General features: G+C 38.3%; 2 protein-coding genes across 4 annotated transcripts; one reads left to right on the top strand and one right to left on the bottom strand.

The window, feature by feature from the left end:
* On the bottom strand, positions 1–8,237 carry LOC148909684 (N-acetylglucosamine transporter UNC93A-like). Its single transcript, XM_089032277.1, has 6 exons — positions 7,799–8,237; positions 7,129–7,320; positions 6,344–6,539; positions 5,773–5,935; positions 5,062–5,329; positions 1–4,677 (listed from the first exon to the last, which is right to left on the bottom strand). Exons 1-6 carry the CDS (start codon positions 8,235–8,237, stop codon positions 4,382–4,384), a joined length of 1,554 nt encoding a protein of 517 aa, XP_088888403.1. The 3' UTR covers positions 1–4,381.
* A 15-nt stretch (positions 8,238–8,252) lies between these two features.
* Positions 8,253–21,935, top strand: LOC116305213 (uncharacterized). Of its 3 annotated transcripts, none has more exons than XM_031715073.2 (7): positions 8,253–8,423; positions 15,937–16,018; positions 18,296–18,446; positions 18,812–18,969; positions 19,060–19,191; positions 20,576–20,685; positions 21,113–21,935. In XM_031715073.2, the coding sequence occupies exons 2-7, from the start codon at positions 15,952–15,954 to the stop codon at positions 21,257–21,259; spliced, it is 765 nt and encodes a 254-aa protein (XP_031570933.2). In that variant the 5' UTR covers positions 8,253–8,423; positions 15,937–15,951; the 3' UTR covers positions 21,260–21,935. The 3 variants fall into 3 exon arrangements, with proteins under 3 accessions (XP_031570933.2, XP_088888404.1, XP_031570931.2); XM_089032278.1 differs by lacking the exon at positions 8,253–8,423 and adding an exon at positions 13,880–14,587; XM_031715071.2 differs by lacking the exon at positions 8,253–8,423 and adding an exon at positions 14,740–15,250.
* Positions 21,936–22,187: the final 252 nt, after the last annotated feature.

Raw genomic sequence — 22,187 nt, 5'->3', positions numbered from 1 at the left:
TTTTTATTAATTTTTTTTTTTTTTTTTTTTTGCGTTTTTCTTGTTCATATTCACACGTCACACTTGCTTTGCTGCTGTGTTTTTAAAGGCAGAACAAATCATTTAAACAAACATATTATTCTGTAGTCTCCCCCACAGCCGCTTTCAGTGTCGTCACGGGGAGAAAGCATTGCGTGACGACACTGAAAGCGGCTGTGGGGGAGACTAATTATTCTGAGGTTGGGGTAAAAATGGTTTGAATTGGCATTGCAGTGCATTACGGGGCTGTTTGAGGGGACATTTCCAAGATGGCGTCTATTTGGTCCCTAAAACAGTACCACAATGCACTGCAATGACAACTTGACTCTGTCTTTCCCTTTATATTCCCTTCCCCAGCCAGAATGGCTACACAGCAAACTTATGAAACATGACAAAAAGGTTGTGTTTTGATTTGTATTCTTTTGTTGTCACCCGTTGAAATTGACTCTAGAACGCAAAAAGAAAATTAAAGTATATATTCTGAGAATCAATTGCTTTGCGCAACTAGTCATACAGCTGCATACTAAATATCATTTCACCACGCATCACTAGAGTGCATGCACTAAACCCGTGAATAATATTTAGTACTAATTAGTAGTAATTCATACAGAATCCTTTGTTTTGTATTGCTTGATTATCACTATTTAGTACCAAAAAAATTAGTATTTGTTTCACGGGTTTAGTGCAAGCACTCTAGATTGATTTTATTTTAAGTCATTAAAATAGAGTTATTATATTATAAGTATAGTGTATTTAAACGCCGGCAGATGCAAGAGTATGGTTTCCCGCTAGAGTCACTACATTCCCTATTTATTATTATTCTTTGCTAGAGTGCAAACAATTAATCCGTGAAACACTATTTACTAAATAGTACAAAATAGTGCTAATTAAACAATAGAAAACAATGGAATTAATGCATGAAATTGTGCTATTTAGTATTACTAAAGTTTCACGGTTATATTGTTTGCACTCTATCAAACACCCCCGAAAACTCTACTGCATCCAGCCAATAGATCTCTTACTTCAGTGCTTCAAGAAGCATGAGGCCAAACAACCAGTTGCAACAGAGAAGAACTGAAGCAAGAGAGCAATCTTGAAAACATATATATAAAACAAAATATAATGAATGGAATTGGTGGCTATGAATTACCATTTTAGATAAATTAATACCTATTTCACATGATTATATAATTTCTTAACTTATTTGTAGTACTTAAATATTGCAAGTAAAAAAAAACTTGCTTTAGGACTTGACATCTAATCATGGGGAGTAAATGATGTCTCAGCCTATTGCATAAACTCCACTCAACTATGCTCTACAACCATTTACATCAATCCCCACTCCACGCAGATATCAAGTCATTTGTGCTATGATCTAAACATGCAATACCCTTAAACGGAAATTAAAACTCAACCACCATCCATGTAAACCCACACAAATGATTCATTTTCACCCCTGTTAACATATGTATTCGTTTGGTGAACCTCAATAGGTATTTTTGAACCTCAACAATACAAGTGTCGTAGTGTATTGTTGTGGTTTAATTTATTCAGGAACGAGACTAAAACATAGTCAATCCTACAATTGCATACGGGAAGATGTCACTGTTCATTTAACGAACAGACAAAGTAAAGTGTTTAACAACACAATATCTGTTCTATTGCTAGTCGACTAATAGTATAGGATCATTGATCATCGTCATCAACAGCACAATTAACAAAAGCAATTCATTGTAATTTTAACAATTTTGTCAACAAACTCATTTCCATTACAACATAATACTTATCAGCAATATTATCCATAGAAGCAGTAGCAACATACCTATAGTTTATTAGTATATTATTAGAAACACTAGCTGCTGCTACATCGGCTGCAACTCTTATCAGCAACAATAGCATTATCGACAACATCAGTCATAATCATAAGCTAGTATTATCATCATCATCAGCACCAACATCATCAACGACCGGCATCATGCTGCAACATCTTCAGTATAATCATTGGTGTCATAATCATAAGCTAGTATTATCATCATCATCATCAGCAACATCATCAACGACAGGCATCATGCTGCAACATCTTCAGTATCATCATTGGTGTCATAATCATAAGCTAGTATTATCATCATCATCAGCACCAACATCATCAACGACCGGCATCATACTGCAACATCTTCAGTATCATCATTGGTGTCATAATCATAAGCTAGTATCATCATCATCATCATAATCAGCAACATCATCAACGACCGGCATCGTGCTGCAACATCTTCAGCATCATGATTGGTGTCATAATTATAAGCTAGTATCATCATCATCATCATCATCATCATCATTAGCAACATCATCAACGACCGGCATCGTGCTGCAACATCTTCAGCTTGATAAAGCTTTGAAAACATGACAACGCTTGACGTCATTTAAGCTAACGTCGAAACGTCGGCATATTCCTTAATCGCTAAATTAAATATTTAATTAAATCTTTATATCATTATTTTTATCATCATCGTCAGTATATCATAAGTATAAGCAGCAGCATCAGCATCATTACATTCATGCAACTAGTAGACTGCTTCACAGAAACCCGCCGCTCCTCATAATAAGACATTAGAGCCGGACGTTTAGCATCAGGTTTACCGCTAACCGCTAGAGATCAGGCCCAGAAACGCCCCCGCAAACACGGAGGAAACTTGAAAACACTCGGCATCAATGAAATTCAATTTGGCGGCTCTTCCAGCAACAACTTCGTTATGACGCCTTGCTAAATGTCGAAAGTTTGAAGGAAAACGCCTGACGTCGAACTACAGTTTGGGGTTTGTGGTACCTAGCAAGAACGTCATGCTAAAGGTCTCTAATAATAAGGCACTAGGGAATTTAAGATTTGCAAAATCTACGACTGCGACGTCAACCGAAAGTGTAAATAATTTCTTTTTAGGGTTCTGTTCATTGGATATTTCATCCAAAACATTGTCAGTAAAGTCAACTCATCCACAGGGAAGACAGACTTTGAAGGCGTGGAACCACAAAGTGAAGTTACTTACACTTCCGGTAGACGTAGCCGTCGCAGATTTTGCAAATCTTAAATTCGCTACTGATAAAACCCCGAAACATGGGCTGTGAAGCAGTCTATGCATGTAACTAGCTAACTAGTCCATGATTGTTGTCAATGTTAGCACTATTATTTTTAATTTATCTTATATTATTAGTGTTTCTTGGTTACACACATTTGCAAAGTACGCAATTTCCATCAAGGAAATTTAGTCAAAACCTTAGAATCTATAGGATAAATACGGAGTTCTAAGACTTTTATAATTAATTATTATTTTATATGCTTTGCATAAAGTCATTTGCATTAACTTACTTTTTACTATTTTTACATTTTGAGCATTAATGTGTAAATCCTACAATAGTGCGAAAAATAATATAAATTTCCCGATTACCGGTTACGATTAAGATTTTCCCGATTACGGTATTTTTTACTGTAGTGTTTAAAAAACGAGTAGGAGTGTTTTATCAGGTATAAAAGCACGAGGCGTAGCCGAGTGCTTTTATACCTGATAAAACACGATCTACGAGTTTTTTGAACTGCTTAAAACACTCATGAACAATTTATAAGATTTTGGTTCAACTGGAGCCACCATACACGTCACGAACATGGATTTTTATACTTCGATAGAGATTTGACGTCACGGGCATGCGCAACCAGATTCAATAGAAGCTCCCACTCGTTGGATATTGCGTGCCAAGGCAAAGACAGGCACGTTAGTCAAAGATCTTTAGGGTTGACTATGACCTTGATGAAGCTCTATGTCTTCATCTAAACTTGGATGCATACTTCATCCCTGATGAAGTCATCCTCATAGTATTCGAGTGGTCTTTATATAAAGATCACATGTGTCTTTATATAAAGACACATGTGTCTTTATATAAAATCACTTGAATACTAATGAAGAGGACTTTATCGGGTATAAAGGTTCATGCACGTGACGTGTATGGTGGCTCCAATTGGACCAAAGGCTTATGAATTATTAATGAGTGTTTTAACTGTATATACATGTTATTTTTATGATTTTCTCCACCCCTCAATCTCCATCCCTATCGATTGAATATTCTACTATATTGACTACCTGTATATCACATTAGTTGGTTCAGGACTTGAAATAACGGCCAGACATCGGAAGATGTCCTCCCAGAATTGGAATTTGTCCGGTGAAGAGAGATTTTGATAAAAAATTATTTCAAGAAACTTCGTAACTACTGAGATGGATGGATGAGCCATAAATTCTGAGTTTCACTACAAGAAATATTTATATTGTTTGCTTTGCTTCACTAGCCTTAAAAAAGTATAGGAACTAGCCTCAGCTCATGCCTTTTTTGACAGTTGGTATTCACCTTCCAAAGCAGCATTCGTCTGTGCCATTTCTGTTCCAGGCCCCGGAGAGATATCAAGAGAATTCTTCTCCTTTCGGTAGTGAATGATCTCAGAAGCAAAGTATCCCATCATGCCTTGGAGAAGGACGGTCAACAGGATGTACAGCTTCACGCTGATGCCCAGATAGTTGCCGTATGCAAAGGCAACAACGAAACCAAGAGATTCCCAAAGACGGTAGTTGGAGAAAGCAGGTTCTTGGTTGTCAGGGAAATAGCAGCCATAGAGAGCTATAAATGAACAGAGTTACATCATCAGTGTTCAGATCGATCTTAGGCCACATTTCCATGAAGAGGGGCTACCCTAGCTAGGTTTAGCTCTTTTGTTTTGGATGTCCCTTGGGAAAGAAAACAAAAGACTCGTCCCAGGGTCACTCTATCATACTGTAAACATTTAACCCAGTGTAAGTAAATTGGAAGGACGACCATTAGCACCCTAACGTAGCATAGCAATCGTGCTCAACTCGATATCTATGTACGTAAGTTTACAGATGGAAATATTCGTTGTTGGTCTGCATGCAAGATGGCATCTTACAACCAGCATTCTAACGTACCATGGTACTTTGCAGCCAGTACCAACGTAACTATATTGTACAGAGAAGTACAAATACATACCGTTGATCTGGGTCTGCCAGATGGCATCGCAGAAGCCTTGCAAGGCGGCAAGTACGTAGAAAACCCAAACGTAATCACGGCTCGGCATCCAAACCAACATCGTGACGATTGCTGTTAGATGTACAAAGAATCCTGCCAAAAATATCGGGAATCTACCAGTGTACTGAGTGAGTTTACCAAGGATGAAAGAAAATGCAGCATCTGTTACGCCAAAGCAGATCATGACCAATCCCACACGGTGAATTCCGATGGAACATGTAACAAATGCCTGCAACAAAAAAAAAAAAAAAAAAGACGTGAAAAAATTAATCAAAAATCATTTATCAACGTGTTGTAATTGCTTTGGCTCCCCATGCTGAAGTTCTGCACACTTCGAATTATTCGTGGGCTTGCTGCGATATTGCGATAAGGTGTGGAGTAGTGTGGTGTGGAGTAGTGTGGTGTGGTGTAGTGTGGCATGGTGTAGTGTAGTGTGGTACGGCGTAACGTGGCATAGCATAGTGTAGAGTTGTGTTATGTGGTATAGAGATGTGTGACGTAGCATGGTGTAGAGTGGTTTAGTGTGGTGTGGTGAGGTGTTGCGTGGCATAGTGTGGTGTGGCACGATGTGGTGCGCATGGCATGGCATAGCATGGTGTGTAATGGCATGGCATAGCATGGTGTGGTGTGGTTAGATGTGGAGTGATATTTTGCTGTATGTTTTAAACTTACCGCCGTGAAGTCCCCAAAAACAAAAGCCTGTTCAAGCCCACTGTAAATTGTCAGTGGAACAATCAGCTTCATCCTGTGATCTTGCCACACGTGTTTCATGGTAGCAATCAGTAACTTCAATCCAGACACCTCATCTTTCTTTCTGCTCATGCTGCCAGTAAGTCTAAATGGCAACAACACATGTAGTCATGTATTAGTAATAACGATCGCGCCAATACGATCGTTGCTTAACGAGTACCAATGAAAATCACTGGCATAGACTTTAACTGCCCGGTACTCGCAAGTGTTGGGATAAATATAGATCTTTGTTTGGGTGCGCAATTATGGGAAAAGACTGCAGAGAAAAAGGTTCTGCTCTGTGCAGTTCTGGAGCAAAGGTCTATTGGTTTCCAGAACTGTTAAGATTGGTCAAAACAAACAATAGTTTTCATTGTCGACTCGTTCTATTGTTCTGTTTATATTGTTTCTCGTTCTATTGTATTCATCCAATTGGGTTAGATATTGTTAGAGCTGCGACCTTGCCCATTGGTTTTAGGTGCATGGTATGCATAAGGAATAGTTATAAGCTCACCTCTTCAAGAAAATCATGATAAAAACCACAGCAAAAGCTCCAATAGCCACATAGATACTCAACATAGTAATGACGAGTTTCTGTGGTGGTTTGTATGAAGCGTGAGTAGAATTGGTTTTGTTGACAGGGTCTTTTGGCATCGTGAAAAACTTTGCTCCGCACACTTCTGCAGCATTGGGCCGGAATACGTCCTCGCCTGTAAAACAAATAAAACAAAAATGTCCATTATTTAGTAGCTGGAGAGGGGAGTTAGATATTGTTCGCCAAAGCGTATAGATAATCTTGGAACCTATACCATATATTTGATAATCGCACACAATAGAAAACAGTACGCATCAGTGTACCGTCACATCGAACAGCAATTTTTCGCGCAGTGGATTTAATGGTGAATGTTATTAATTCCTCGTACCGTAACGGTGTCATACTAAAGCAGTTTTCGTATGACTGTGAAAAGCTCGCGGCGCGAACACACCGAAGGCATACGCCAGACCATTCACATTGCACGAGAATTTACTCTCCTTCCAATCGAATGCCCAAAACACGGCGCGGACACGGTCAAGTCAAGGTCACGGCACTACCAGACCAAACACATCGCGAGAAAATTCGCCAAACAAAATTCTAGGCACGCATACGGCACCGACGTTTTCACAGTCATACGAAATCTACTCTATTAAGGATGTACCTAACCTCTTGCCAGTTAGTGGATCTTGCTCGACCTCCTACGTGCATTACCCAAGACCTAAAGCCTTTTTTTTATTTATTCATATTTTTTAATTGCATTTTACCTTCTCCAGTTTTCAGTACCATTGACGAAATGAGGTTGCCCCAAATCTGGCCACTCTGGAATATCAAGAAGAAAATCCCAAAAAACCTGGTGACGACAGCTTCTTGTGTTTCTTTGTTCAATTCACAGTATCGTATTGCTGATGTGGTTAGATACGCACACTTTGACGACCACAAGGGAGCTGCTGATAAGCCTGCAAGAAAATATCTGAAGGTAAAATACAACTGCAAAAGGAAATTCACTTGGTTTGTTGGTTCGTTGTGAGAACACGAGGCGTAGCCGAGTACTTCTCTTGCTACTCGAGTGCTCTACAGCTCCCTAAGTGTTTATATCACAGTACAGAGACGTAAGCAGACGTTTTATATTGCTTTTATAAAATATTTTTGAACGATTTTGTTAAAGCGTGTCTCTGTCCTCTGATATAAACATGGTAGCCAGCCAATAAGCGCGCATGTTTTATCTCAAATATTTTATAATGCAGAATAAAACACGATTCCCCGCACATGTTGGAAATAATCCTGGGTACCCAACCTGCTGCAACGTGTAATTGATAGGGCACTTTGGTGATGATGGAGCAAATTAAAAATCTGGTGCAGTGAATGATGGGGGGTGTCACACCGCGGCCAAGCAAAAACAAAATAGTAAGTCAAATGTATAATAATATGACTTACCAACCAAGAAAGACGCCGGTATCAGTGTCCACCACTGAACGTAGTAATTTGCCACAGTATACAACACATAGCTTATCATGGACACGACTAAAGCCCATTTACATCCCAAACGACCAATCAAGTAGGGTGGCACGAACATGCAAGAGACGATTAACGATGCGTAAATGACTGACAGGGAGGCCAAGCCACGCCCCTCGTCCACATTCAAACTACTCTGCAGATTTTGCAGGGACTGGAAAGCGGTGAAAAGAAACAGGAAGCCCATGCTGATGGTGAGAACGTTCTTTAGGATGGCAATTTTTTCTCGACGTTTCTGAGCAGGTGTCATCATGCTGACGTCGAGTGTTTTAGCGTTCTGGCTATCGATTACTGTTGGCTTGGTGTTTTCTGGTAAAGCGAAACCATTTTCTATTTTACCGTTCTCGACCCTGTGCTCCATCTTGTTCGAGATCAAGAAACTTTGGAAAAAAAAAACACGAAAAGATTAGTATTCAAGTGAACTTTTGTGCACTGATTGAGGCAGCTATACATACTTCATCTAGGGTCGTATATCGAAGGAAGGCAGAGCGCGGGATTCCTAGGGTGCAGCAGCAAGTCCTAGGGGAGGAAGCAACGCTTTGTTTAGGTTAGTGAGCTGTAGTGACCCATTGCAGGAAATCCTGGATAAAAAATCCTGCCTTATTTATTTAATGATAATATAGTAACATTTATTTATTTATAAGAAAAACATCTTTAAATTTTATCTAACCCTGAAACAACCGCAGTCTGGGCTAGTCAAAGTCAGGGCATGGTTAACTCGTACATGGAATCTCGAAACAACATCTTAGCTGATCGTGACAGCCAACTCAAGGCTCTAGTAAACTTGACGCAACGCGTTGCGAGAAAAGTTTCACGTGGTTGTTGAAACTTGTTCGCGACACGAGTTTCGGTTGCACGAGTAGATATGTCGCGATAACAAATCCTACGACCGAGAAGCGAGAGAGCCTATTGAACCAATTTTAAAACCCCCTTCGAATACAACGGCGGTGCGCATGTTAATTCATGTAGTATTGATGCCGGGTCATGCCAGAGTAGTTCACTCGTAGTTTAATATTGCGATAACTTTAATAGTTACACTGGAGTGATTTTCCACAGACCGTGAAATAGTTCGTAGACTAATTGCGTGGTGTCACTTGACGTCATTCCCTTTCTATTGTAGAATGTTTATCAAATCGCAAGTTTTCAATAGAATTCTTTCTGGCTGACAGCACATGGTGGTCAGCGTTTGAACACCACTTGAAGGAGATGATATTCATTTGTGTCTACTTTTGTGTCTAGATTTCAATCACCTGATAAATGTCTTTTATTCTCATTGTCTGCTCCAAATGGTGGTCAAACACCGACTACGATGCTGATTCCAAACAAGACAGGAAATGACGTCAAGTGAAATAGAAACTGTAGGGAAAATCATTTTATGATGTACATAATACGCCGTTAATATGAAAATTTATTTTCGATAAATTCGATGAACAAAACAGGATGCAGTATCTGTTGCGGATTTTATAGCTAAAAATTGAAAAATTAGGGAATAGACCCCTTCACGGTTCCCTGCGCCATCTTGAAAGGTAGCCGGGCCTTTGCAACGAATCTTGCAATGATAGGGACCTATGAATAATTATCCAAGGTGTTAAAAAGGTCTCTATCATTGCAAGCTCAACTTTCGTCTTGCTTCGATGCAAAGGCACGGCTACCTTTCAAGATGGCGCAGGGAACTGTGAAGGGAACTATTAAGACTTTAAGGTGTTTAGCAACAACTGCTGATATTCTGAGTATTTGGTGTGTTTAAGCCCGTTGCTCGGCAGGATCATTTTGAATATTTTTATACGATATCTAAAAACTCCTTGACTCAAAAATCTAAAATATTTATAACTTTCCAAGTTCAGCGGAACTCGTTTTCCTTTCTAAAAAAATAAATTCCTTAAGTCGTAGAAAAACATTTTAAGAGAAAAAAAAAAAAAAAAAAAGGAGAGAAAAAAGTATTAGACGTTTTGATAATAAGAATGACGACATTTTCTCATTTCTCAATAGAAAAACAAATGTCAACAAGTTTGCTGATGGCATAGTAGGTTAAAGCTCTAAAGTTTGCAAATCGCAGGTTCAATATTGCACAGTATTCTATTTGAATAAGAATGGACGTTGGCTGCCTGCCAGAAAACTTGACATGACATCTTGTCTTTGAACATCAACGATGTAGCTAATAACTAGTTCATTTGTATTCAAAATTATAGAAGTTTTGGCCTCTGTTTTTCTCTTCTCTTCTATTCTGTTCTGTTCTCTTCTTTTATGACTATTTTTTGGAATGTTTCCCAATATGTAAAGAGCCAGTCATTCTTATCAAACGATGTGCAGCGTGACGCCAAGCTTGAAGTGAAGCGAGCAACCTTATTCTCGATCTCTAATTTACTTTAATTTTCTTCACTTCACTCTGTTTTTTTAAGCATCTTCAATTAAAACAAGTTAAGTACAAAATGGTTTTACTTGTAAGTGTGAGCAAGCGAGATAGACTTTATTAACTCTAAGCTCCGCTAATTATTTCCAGTACCTTCCAAAGGCGAGCTTAATACTAAGTACAAATAACCTTGAGGGATATAACAGCGTCAACATCCACGACCGGAACTCGGAGATCAGTGTTCATATATAAAAGACATATATAAAAGATACATGGGAAAAAATCGTCGTTGAAGGCACAGACTAAGAAGACTAAGACTTCAAGTAAAATACTAAGTATAAAAAACTTTATCCATTGTTACAAACGTCTCTCTGGGAGTATTCGAAGAGAATGTTTTAATATATGGCCAAATGATGACGTCATTGTACGAAAGGTCAAATTTTTCCCATTACACACCGCCCGAACTCAAAATTTAAAACCAAATTTTAAAAATAAATCGTGTTTGATTTCTTTGATATTATGTTTTGTAGAACTTACGATCCGCGGATGTTTTTTTTGGCCATTTCCCCGCTGTGTAGATCATACTAATGAACGAAAAAGGAAATACAAATCTGAAAAGACTGTTGACTTTACACGCGCTCCAAACCTATCATCATACCTCCGCAAAAAGGCCTATTCAATTCTCAGACATGTCTGCAAATAAAACCTGGTGCTTGTCAGTCAAACTGATGGGAAATCGCTTAACTAGCCGCGTGGAATTCCAATGAGGATAAATGCGTAGCCCTAGAGCACTGTGACTGGATGAAGCAAGGGGGCGTCCACGGGGGCGGTCGATCGGTTCGCCCGGAGAATGTAAACACACAAAGAGAAGCTTATTTCTTTCTAATTAAATTGTAAACCTTTTTAAGGGAATGGGTTTTAAAGACCAGTGTTTTGTGGTGATGTGAGGATTACTTAATTATACTTATTCTGTTGAGTAGAATTAGTTTGAAAATATTGACATTATTTAGAGTAAAAACAGGAGGTTTTCTTCGCTTGGTCGTATGGTTTTCAGGAGGACACTATTTTAATATACGCAGAAAAAATGGAACAATAAGTCGTCTTTGCTTCGTTTTTTTTCGTTGTCTGTCGCATAGAAATCATTTCTAAACCCTTTTTCGTACGATTCAGACTTTTCCATCGCCGAGGGAAGCGAATACCGAGAACAACCACGTCGACAATCGCTCCGACCTTGGCAACAAAATGTTCTCTTTTTTGTCATCGATATCCCGAGTGATCTTTGTTCTCCCGCTGTTCTGTTACAGCAAACTGACTCTCAAAGGAAAACAAAATACGAAACTTATCTTTCTACGAGGTAGAACGGCATGCTACAGAGAGCAAGGGGCCTTCAGGGACGAGCCACGAATCACTAAATACTTACTTCATGCACTCGTAAAACTAACACACCGACTTATTGCCCAACGCGACAAAACAAGAGATCCACTAAATAATTTGCCCCCTGTGTTCATTTTGTGATCATCGTCGATTGGTTAGCGACTCTTGCACTAGAAAGAAGTCCCACTTAGCTTTGCAACTGGCAACTCAATGCAATGGAAAAGATACCATTCTAGCGGTGAATGGTTCAATGACCTCACCAAGAAGCGCAGATGTAGAGTATAGCTACGCGAACAAAACCAGATACCAAATTTTCAACGTATAAATCACGAAGAATCTTTTGTAGTCATTTTTGGGCTGAAATTCGAAAGTTCAGCGATAACTTTTAAAAATGTTGTTTTACGTTTTTAGATTTATACTATCATTTTAATTTGTTTAAAATAAGAATCTTTTCATCCGTAAAAAGCCATTTATAAACAAAAGTAAAACTCAAAACGAAAAAGCAATATCTCTTTTTAAAGATGTTGAACCAATCTTAAGTTGGAGCGCCAAACAGCACGCAACAGCGACAAAGCTTCTACTGTACTTTCGCGCTTTAAGTTTGTGGTGAAGCGTAGAGATCGCGTGGCGAAATCTCGATCGAAGGTTTCGTACATCATTGGTAGAGCAAACAAAATACGTATCTGTACTACATTAATATACCTAGTGGTGGCTTTTACAAACTTGACTAGAAAGAAAACTTACCTTGATGGTTTAGCCAAGTGAAAACAAGTTAGGGTAATCTATTGGACAAGAACGCTGGATATATAGTGGTTGTAGAAATGACCGGGCGCACTTAGCGTCGATGAAAGGAGATACTGAATGGCTTCGCTTCTATAGAGACAGCGGTAAATCCATTGAAGCAGCTCAGTACACGTGATTGACATATTGAAGGAGACCGGTCACGACAGTTTGTGTTGGGAAGAAATGGATGTGTGGAACTGTAAACCTTGGTTGAATTTTACTTGCTAACTTTTTTTCTTCAGTTTTCTGTTCTGTTCTGTTCTGTTCTGTTCTGTTCTGTTCTGTTCTGTTCTGTTCTGTTCTGTTCTGTTCTGTTCTGTTCTGTTCTGTTCTGTTCTGTTCTGTTCTGTTCTGTTCTGTTCTGTTCTGTTCTGTTCTGTTCTGTTCTGTTATTTCTTGTTCTCTTTTCTCTCCTGTATGTTCTTTTCTCTTCTCTTCTCTTATGTTCTCTTCTCTTCTCTTCTCTTCTTTTTGTTCCTTCCCTTCTTGATATACATATTTTTTTCCTTTTCTCTTTCTTAATCACCTGTTTCTAATATCCATACTTCAGTCAAATATTAACTGAACAAAAACAGGCTGTCAAGCAAAAAAGATATTTACTTTTATACTATAATCTTTTGCAGGTGTCATATTCAACCAATTTGAAGTAAACTAACACTAATCATTTGTTTCCATTTCCTGACGAAGCAGTTGTATATTACAGTCATTTGTGGTCAGCGGAGGGCTGCTTCAATTTTACTTTAATTTTAATTCAGTTTCCCCGCTAAAAATCATAGGTACGTTCATAATATACGACTCTCCATTACTATTTTCTTAAAATTCCTAATAATTTTGAGTTCGAAAAAAATTTCAACACAATTTAAAAAAATTTATTTTGTTAATCTTAATTTTCCGCCACGGACTTTTCTCAAATGATTGTAATCAAACGTTTTTTTAGATTTTCACGATTGCCCATTCAAGGAAGACGGTCGCATTGGTTCGATGTTTATCTGCTGGAATTAAATATTGAACTAAAATAGACTAGATTTTCTTCCACTATCGATTGCATTTTTCTATAATTCTGTGGATGATTTTCAATTGGTTTAGATTTCTTTTTGATATGAAATCGGCTCGTATTGATAGATGAAAAACCTGTTCCGTTCTGCATCATTGTCGTCCCATTTGAAATCCTTCGTTTTAAGTATGTCACTGTACACTGGTTTTTTTTTTTTTTTTTTTTTTTTTTTTTGTACAATGAATTGCAGCTCGAGTCAACGCGGTGAGTTAAACGGGAGCCAAAAACCAACATGTTTTTGTCTAAAATAGAAGACGAGGTGGAGAGAAGGGGTTTGGAAGCTAAGGGATGTGCCATTAGATAATTGAAGGGGGGGAGGGGGGGGAAGTGGCAGGAATTTATGTTGCACGATATCTATTTATTCATTGTTTTGCGCTTTTTTTTCTTTTGCCGTAGGTGCTTGCTCGATAATATTTTTGGGGTTTACTCACCCCCCCCTCCCCCCTCAATTATCTAACGGTCCGTCCTTAAGGCCAAGAGGTATCCTGGGTAGTCTATCCTGTGAGTTTGGAGAGTGTTTTCATGCTGCAATACAAACATAAAAAGTTTCAAAGAAATACTTAATGACGTTCGGACTCCGAAAGAGTAGTTGCTGACTGATATATGACTTTCGACCTCGAACGCTTCGTTTCAGCTCGATCCAGCGCTGTAGCTTCAAACACACGAGTATCGTGCTGATTGAGCGAAAGGGTCGCCAGTGTCAGCAGCAAATTACGCAAGTATTAAGATACAAGTTCGGCTAACTAATCTTCTTGGTTGATGGAAGGCCAATGTCAATTGGCTTAACATGTCCTACAGGGCGCACAGGAACTAAATTAGACATTACACCGTTTGTTGTGTTAAAACAGCCGATACACGCTGGCAATGCAATCTCAATATTTCCGTTGCTTTGCCAGCGTGAGACACAATTTCAGCGTGTATCGGCAGCTTAACAAGTCCACGATCAACTGGATGTCTACAAGCCGACCAATGTACCATGAGCATATTGAATGTACATCGTCCCATTTCAGACCTCTTGTCTTGAGAATAAGATTCTTTGTTTGAGTTGTATCCATATTCATGTGTCTTCTCATATGCGCAACTGTTAAACAAAGAAATGATACTCTAGGGAATGACACGTGGAATGAAATGGGTAAACATAACCAACAAGGTAAAAGGTCTCCGTATTGGTCAATAGACCTATCCCGAATTCGCTTGACTGGTCATGAAATAATGGTTTCAAGTCGAGGTTGAACTTGATGAATAAAAGAATCAAGTTCAGTCTCGACTTCAAACCATTGTTTCGTGGTCAGTCAAGCGAATTCGGGAAAGGTCTATTCAGTTTGGGCCGATAAATAATTTTTTTTTTTGGCATACCTTATCAAAACCCAGTATGGCCTGCATATCAGATCATTGGGATTTTGCTTAACATTATGAATTCTGTTGGTTAATTGCGCTATTTAAAAACAAAAACAAAAAACGAGTAATTTATCTAAAGGAAACTGAATATATAAAATTCAGTTGGAGCCTATTAAAGTTAGAGTTAAGTAGCGTTTAGGCTCTAATCGGATATTCTTATATTCGTAAAGACACCAACGTAATGATGGCCATCTACACATCTAAACTCTATACCTTTATATAGGCCTTTCGAGTAAAGTCTATTTCAAGCTGCTTTGCGCGCAGCTTTAAATTTCACTCGAAGTTCAAGTGTTTCACGAGTTTCGTGTTTGCTTACTTACATTTCATAGGTTACCACAGTTGGGAAAAAATAGCTCAGAACAAAAAGACTATGAATAACAACTTAAATAACCTTCTGTGACTAAAGGCCACTCTGGTTAGTAAATAAACTCGTCAAACTCTCAATCAATCTTGAGTATCTTGTGACTAAATTTCACAAAATACTTAACATTCCTCCCTTAGAATAAGATTCTTTGTTTGAGGTGTATCCATAATCATAAGTGTCTTCTCATGTGCATCCGTTAGACAAAGAAATAATACTCTAGGGAATGACACGTGGTATGGAATAGAAAAGCATAACGCCCAACGTTAAAAACATCTATGCAGAGATTTGAAGTCGAAACGCCGCCTCAACCTTACTTTGCAAAGTCTACAACTAACTATATAAATACATCATCCATGATAAGGAAACGCCATGCCGCCGTGAACATGAATGTGGGCATGAGTAATTAGTCTTGCGCTCAGTGTTGGTCCAAAAGATGTTTTCATTTCTGTGACCGTGCCGTGTGCCGTACTGTATACGAAGTCTATTCTGAATTCTATTATGAAACCTTTTACATTTTTGTAAGAAAATTAAAGTCAATGGTGTGATGGTGAAATCAGTGAGATTGATTGGCTACGATAGTACAATATCTACCTACCGTCCCCACCCCCAAAAATGATCTCGGTCATACTAATGAAACCGGATACTATTCCATCAACCTACTAAACTGTCAATATTGAATCTAATCGCTTCACTTTTAGTCGACCAATTTGATCGATTGTAGATTTTTTTCCTTATAGAATTAGTTATCCATCATGAGGCTGATTCTGCCTGCTGTAATCACTGTCGCTTTGCTCTTGGTTTCATCTCGTCTCATCCAAGGTGAGTGTTCATCTTGTAGTAAAAAAATAAATATCACAATTCGATGCTAAGCTACTTGAGCTCTGCTCATTTTCAGTATTTAAGAAAAAATATTGAATCAATAGTCAACCAAGTGGTCCTGTTTTTGACATTTTAAGGGGATAATGAGGCTTTTTGTAATAAAAAAATCATGAAATTTGAGATACAACGTATTGAAAAGTCGGCATTACGTTGTATTTAAAATATTGAATATTTCTCATTTTCGGATCCAAAATGTTATTAGGAGAACAAACAACAAGTGGCTTTACGGTACGGACACAACTAATGAAACTATCACCAATATCTTTTTCTATTTTATTTTTGTTTTCGTTTTTTCTTTTTTACTTATATTTACCCCTTTTTTCTATTGATATCCAAGTATAGTGTTGTTACTCAGCTCTCTATCGATTAAATTAGCTGTAAATGCGATAAAGCGAGCAATGTATACAACACACTTTAGATAGTACAAGCTAAAAGTACTGTTTTCATCTTCTTAAGAGTTTATTCAAGAGTTTCATTCTCTGCTGTCTTGCAAGATTACTTGGCAATGCCAAGATCTACGGCATGGAAAGACAGCTTTGACAAAACCAAACTGTCTGTCAAGAAAATGCTTCCTGTACTAAGGCTTTCAAGGAAATATAGTATACTTGTTTATTTTTTTCAGTGTTTGCCCGGGCCATAAAGTAACCAGAAGCAATCTGTATTTTCATATCAAACGAGACGTCTTAAACTCAGACTTGAAGATAAATAAGGCAGTTTAATCGTTCAAGTGCTATCTTATAACATTTAAATCTATCCATATCGCAGAAAAAGGAATTAAATTTTTAAAATATTTTCTGTTAAAGATGATCATTTCAAGAATAAACATAAGATGATAAGAAATGATTTCATCTTATTTGCGTTGTCATGACAATGGTGTTGGGACAATTGGGGTTTGTTTTAGCGAATAGGACTGTTTGTTGAATTTAATCCTTCGAATTCAATTTGCTAAGCTCTTTGATTGAGTTGTATGAAGAAAGGAATCAATGCTTTGACTTTATAGGTTTGTGCGCGCGGTAACCAAACCTTGTAAATTTTGCGCAACTCGAAACTTTGCACGACAAAGCACAAGACGAGCTATAGTATAAAATTAAGCCTTTATTTATTTAGTTTTTCAAGTATTGAAATGATTCAAGAACACACTGGAGACACGAGAAATAAGAGCGTTTTGCTTCATTACTTCAGTTTTTGTTTGCGCACCATAATAATTCTAATTTTAGTATTCATGATTGTGAGGCGGTGTTATCTGATATAGTAGACTGAGTCTAAAATTGGACGCAGAAGAGAGGGTTTTGAAACCAAATCCAAAAAAATCTATATTTATCATCACCTGGTATTTTCTTTTCCTTAAGTTACTGTACTGTATTATAACTTATAAGTAATAAGAAAAGGGAAAAGAAAACGAGGTAAGAAAAAGAGGAAGTGAATTAAGATTAACTACGAAAAATTAAAGAGAGAACAATCGGACTATTTAGCGGAAAGAAGGAAGGTGAAAGAAAGGAAGAAAGGTAGAAAGAAAGAAAGGAAAGAAGAAGGAAGGAAGGAAGGAAGGAAGAAGAAAGAAAGAAAGAAAGAAAGAAAGAAAGAAAGAAAGAAAGAAAGAAAGAAAGAAAGGTAGAAAGAAAAAAAAAAGGAAGGAAGGAAGAAAGAAAGGAAGAAAGAAAGAAAGAAACTAAAATCAACTTTTAATGGCACTGAATAAATACCCTAGCCTGAAATCTGTTAATTGGTTATTTTTCTGGTCCATCGCCCACGCACATGAATACCGCTCTAATGAAATAAATCTCTACTTTAGTATAATCTCTTTTGAATTTCTCGTTTTATCTGCTGCTCATTAAAATAAAAGAGGATTAGGCTGCACTATTACTCATGAGCTTTATTCTTAGCTTGCATTTCCTTATGATATCGTATTTTATCCCAGTTATTTTTTGTTTTTATTTTGCCGGTTGACGCGGGTTTTTTTGTGTGTGCTTTGTGTGTATTTTTTCATGCGTGCGTTTTGTTTTGTTTTGTTTTTATTTTGTTTTTTCGTTTTTTTGTTTTTTTTGTGTTTTTTTTTTTTTTTTGTTTTGTTTGTTTTTTGTTTTTTGTTTTTTTTGTGCGCGTTTTTTTGTATTACCTTTGCCTCTTTCTTTTATTTTTCCCACTTATGTTACTTACTTGTTTGTTCGTTACTGATAAAGCATTTCCTTTTCGTTTTCTATTTCCTATCTTCACCAGGGCAAAAGGCTAGTTATGTGTACGTAGGCTGCTTCTACGATTCTAGTGCCAGACCCCTACCGGTCATCGTGAGTAACTTACGTGACGCCATCGACTGGAAGAACCATTCCAAGACGGTTGATACCTGCGCTGCACAAGTAAAAACCCGTGGGTAAGATAGATAAACTGTCACTAGAAAAAAGATCTGTTCATCTGTTCATGGGGAATGTAGTGAATACGGCTCAGTATATTAGGGACCTAAGTCTGGGAGCAAAAGGGAAACCGGAAATGACGACACAGGAGTCTGGGCCAGAATTGGGGCGCAATTTGACGCACTCTTATGAATGGCACTCTTATTTTCAGCCACCTTAATCTATGCGTAAACGAACGGTGAATCTCGAGAGTGCATTGTTTTTTATTTTGGGCGTTATCAATGACGTAATGCGCATTCTCAATAGCGCTATTTGTTTAAAAAATAATGGATTGATATGCGATTCAAATAAATGAGTCTATTATAAAATGTTTATTGTGTTTTAGTTTCCAGTACTTCGCGATCCAGTTTTACGGGGAGTGTTGGAGCGGAAAGGATGCTGGGACGACTTTTGCAAATGTTGGTCCTGCAAGCGAAACCAAGTGTAAAGATGGCGTCGGAACATCGTGGGTTAATGCTGTCTACAAGATCGTTAACCTACCTGGTATTATACTGAATGTCATGTCTGTCCGTCTGTTCGTTTTTCTGATTGTTTGTCTGAATGTTTGTTCAATTCGAATGTTTTCTTCAACAGCATGCTCTTCTGGGATGCTTTTTACACCCAAAGCAAGCAGTGGCTTTTTTCTGGAATCAACGTGGTGCTCCAGCAAGAACGATACGTCACCATGGTTGGAGATGATCTTTAACGGTCCAACAAGAATTACAGGTATTTTTCAATCAGCTGATAAGTCTTTGAATCTCACATCACTGACTTCTATGTGCTGTAAGCAAGACCGAATAGTCTCCTTCACAGTTCTCTGCGCCATCTTGAAAGGTAGTCGTGCCTTTGCATCGAAGCGAGACGAACGGTGAGCTTGCAATGATAGAGACCTTTTTTTAACACCTTAGACAACCTTAGACATGTCTCTATCATTACAAGCTCACTGTTCGTCTCGCTTCGATGCAAAGGCACGGCTACCTTTCAAGATGACGCAGGGAACTGTGAAGGGGACTATTCTAAACTTCAGCTGATGAACAGTCCCACAGGAGACCGGAAATGATCATGATGTCAAGTAACACCCAGCGTACATCCTTTCCCATGAAAATAAAAGAAGAAAAAGGCGTGGCTACCATGAACATTAATTTTCTGGTACAGCGAACACGGTGCATTGTGGTCTAGTCTACGGTACAAACATCTTTTTTTCATCAAACCTTATATGGTGTTGTTTGTACCCAAACTAGACCACAATGCATCCTGTTTATCGAACTCAGGAAAAGTCTATGTTGATTGACATGACAAAAGACGCCAAGACCAAATCTTTTGTCAAAGTCAACCAAAATGGCGTCAATGACGTCACGAAGACCCCTACGATACATACACGTACACCCCTACGATAATGAGTTCGTAGGAGATATTACTAGGTTACGTTGAGAATGTAGCTAGTTTTCCCAATTCACACCACGTGTCATTCTCTTGAAAATAAGACTATCTGTTTGAGTTGTATCCATATTCATGTGCCTTCTCGTGTGCAACCCTCAAACAAAGAAATAATACGCTAGGGAATGACGTGTAAGGTCAAATTGTTGTCAAAAAGGTAAAAATAACATCGAATAACAAAAGACGTGATCCGTCATGTTGGCCAGTTAACGACAACAAAAAAAAATTATTTTAAAATTCAACCAAAATGGTTCCCTGCTAGCAGAACCTATTTTCCTTTTGTTTTGGTTGAGAGAGAAAAATAGACTCTGCCGATGTAGGACGTTATTTCTGTCGCGCATGTGTGGCGTAACTTAGCAACGCTGTCATGATTTTGACAGCCGCTCTCGTCAAACAATGTTTGGCGCCACGGTGTCTTACATTTGCTCATGCGCACTACATGTAATCGGTTAAAAACCGGTTTTAAAACTGGTTTTGTTCGTCCACAATCGTGGACGGCGGTGTATCAAAGGAAACGCTCTACATCGGCAGTCTCCTTCCTCCGATCCCCGCCTGAAAGAAGGGAGAGAAAGAGAAGAGAGACTCTGCTAGCAGGGAACCAAAATGGTAGCTATGACCACTGAAAAGCACAGCTAGACCACCACTAGATAACAATATCTTATCACGTCAACAGGGATTGGCATTCAGGGTAAATACCCTAACCACTGGGTGACTACATTCATCTTGGAATACTCGGAGGACGGAAGCTTCTATATTCCATACCGCGAGAGAGGCCTTATCAGGGTAAGCCATCAGAATTATGGGTAGATTAGAATCACCATTGCGTGATCACAGCGTGAGAGCGGGAAAACCTTTTTTAAAGAGGTAACAGTTTTCGAATATGATAAAATAATGAGTAATATTTCTATCAATTCAATATTAGCTATGCAATCAATGAGAGAAGACCCTCATGAGCATTTTTGTTTTCCCATGTCAGGCTATGCATTGTCGTCTCTTGAGTATTATTTCTTTGTTTTGTAGTACTTAAAAAGATACATACATGAATCTAAATCTTTCAACACAAACACGTCTGAGATTTTCAATCACATTTTACCTAAAGTAAAGTTTTTGTTGATTAAAAATCTATTAAAAAATTCCATTGTTTGTTTGTTTGTTTGATTTTATTTGTTTTTATTTTGATAGTCATTATTATTTCCGTTCATCATTACAGACCTTCACTGGCAACACCAATTGGTACGACTTGCAGCTTCAGTGGCTTGTTAATCCCACCGAAGGACAAACCTTTCGTCTCGTTCCCAAAACATGGCAACCGTCTCATAGCAGCGCCTGCGCGCGCATCCGACTTTATGGTTGCTAGGGTGTTGTCTCACTAATGAGGAATCCAATAAGGAATCCAGTGAATAAAGGGTAAATACTAAGGGTGGTGGTGTCCGTTCCATTAGGGTCTCTCTTTAATAACTGTCCGATTAGCAGAGGGTGTCCGTTTTACGAAGGGTATTAGAGACCTTTAGATCCGACGAAGAGTATGAGAACGAGTACGCGAGTGTTTAACTTTTAAAGAGAGGCACTATCTTTTTGTAGTCGTGATCGAGTACGTAGATCGAAACTTTAGATTGTAAAAAATCGGGAATCAACTACGATTTAGTGTTACCCACGTGCACAGGACTCGTACTCGTACTCGTCGTCGTATCTAAAGGTCGCTAATATCTTACCAAAGGCTGTTTTTAAGATAGACGGGTACCTTTAGTAAAGACTGCCCGATTAATAAAGGGTGTAGGTGACCGGTTTATGAGGGTTCCGAATTCTAATAATTTTTATTTGTTATTGCAACTAACATCCTGCTAGAGTTCAATTGTTTCATTGGTGCTATTTTGTACTAATTAGTATTATTTCACGAATATATGGTTTGCACTGTACTGTCTGATGTCTGATCACTTGATAGCAATCCTGAAAGCCTGGACACACTATGTACTTGTTGTTTGCCATGACTACACGCCTGGACATTAAATAATGATGATTAGAAATGTCATGTACTGAAGTTACCGCGTGTTCACTTTCTACGCTCGTTGAACGAAATGATAGAGGCAACATTTCCCGTAGAATCGTGAGCTCGCTACTTAGTGCCGAGTTTCACATCGTGGGAGGGTTTGGTCGAAACCGGACGATCGTGAAAAAGGTGCCATGAATATCGTTATTTCTCAGTGATTCTAGTCATTTGGTCAAAATCGGGTTTCATTTGTTGAGCTCAAGGGTATTATACTACTCCATATACTATGCGACGCGCC

This window comes from Actinia tenebrosa, unplaced genomic scaffold (assembly GCF_029948245.1).
Source record: "Actinia tenebrosa isolate PJP-AT-01 unplaced genomic scaffold, QUT_ActTen_1.0 PGA_scaffold1__47_contigs__length_23844297, whole genome shotgun sequence".
In the NCBI taxonomy this organism is placed as follows: domain Eukaryota; kingdom Metazoa; phylum Cnidaria; class Anthozoa; order Actiniaria; family Actiniidae; genus Actinia; species Actinia tenebrosa.
This window is presented reverse-complemented; position numbering and strand designations above follow the sequence as displayed.

What these genes read in the sequence shown, in the direction of transcription:
- LOC116305213 (XM_031715073.2), top strand. Translation starts at nt 15,952, where the DNA reads ATGAGGCTGATTCTGCCTGCTGTAATCACTGTCGCTTTGCTCTTGGTT. An exon ending in CAAGATCGTTAACCTACCTG is followed by an intron (nt 18,970 to 19,059) that starts GTATTATACTGA and finishes TTTCTTCAACAG; the next exon opens with CATGCTCTTCTGGGATGCTT. An exon ending in GCGAGAGAGGCCTTATCAGG is followed by an intron (nt 20,686 to 21,112) that starts GTAAGCCATCAG and finishes TCATCATTACAG; the next exon opens with ACCTTCACTGGCAACACCAA.
- LOC148909684 (XM_089032277.1), bottom strand. Translation starts at nt 8,237, where the DNA reads ATGGAGCACAGGGTCGAGAACGGTAAAATAGAAAATGGTTTCGCTTTA. An exon ending in ACCGGCGTCTTTCTTGGTTG is followed by an intron (nt 7,321 to 7,798) that starts GTAAGTCATATT and finishes ATTTTCTTGCAG; the next exon opens with GCTTATCAGCAGCTCCCTTG. An exon ending in CTGGCAGACCCAGATCAACG is followed by an intron (nt 4,678 to 5,061) that starts GTATGTATTTGT and finishes GTTCATTTATAG; the next exon opens with CTCTCTATGGCTGCTATTTC.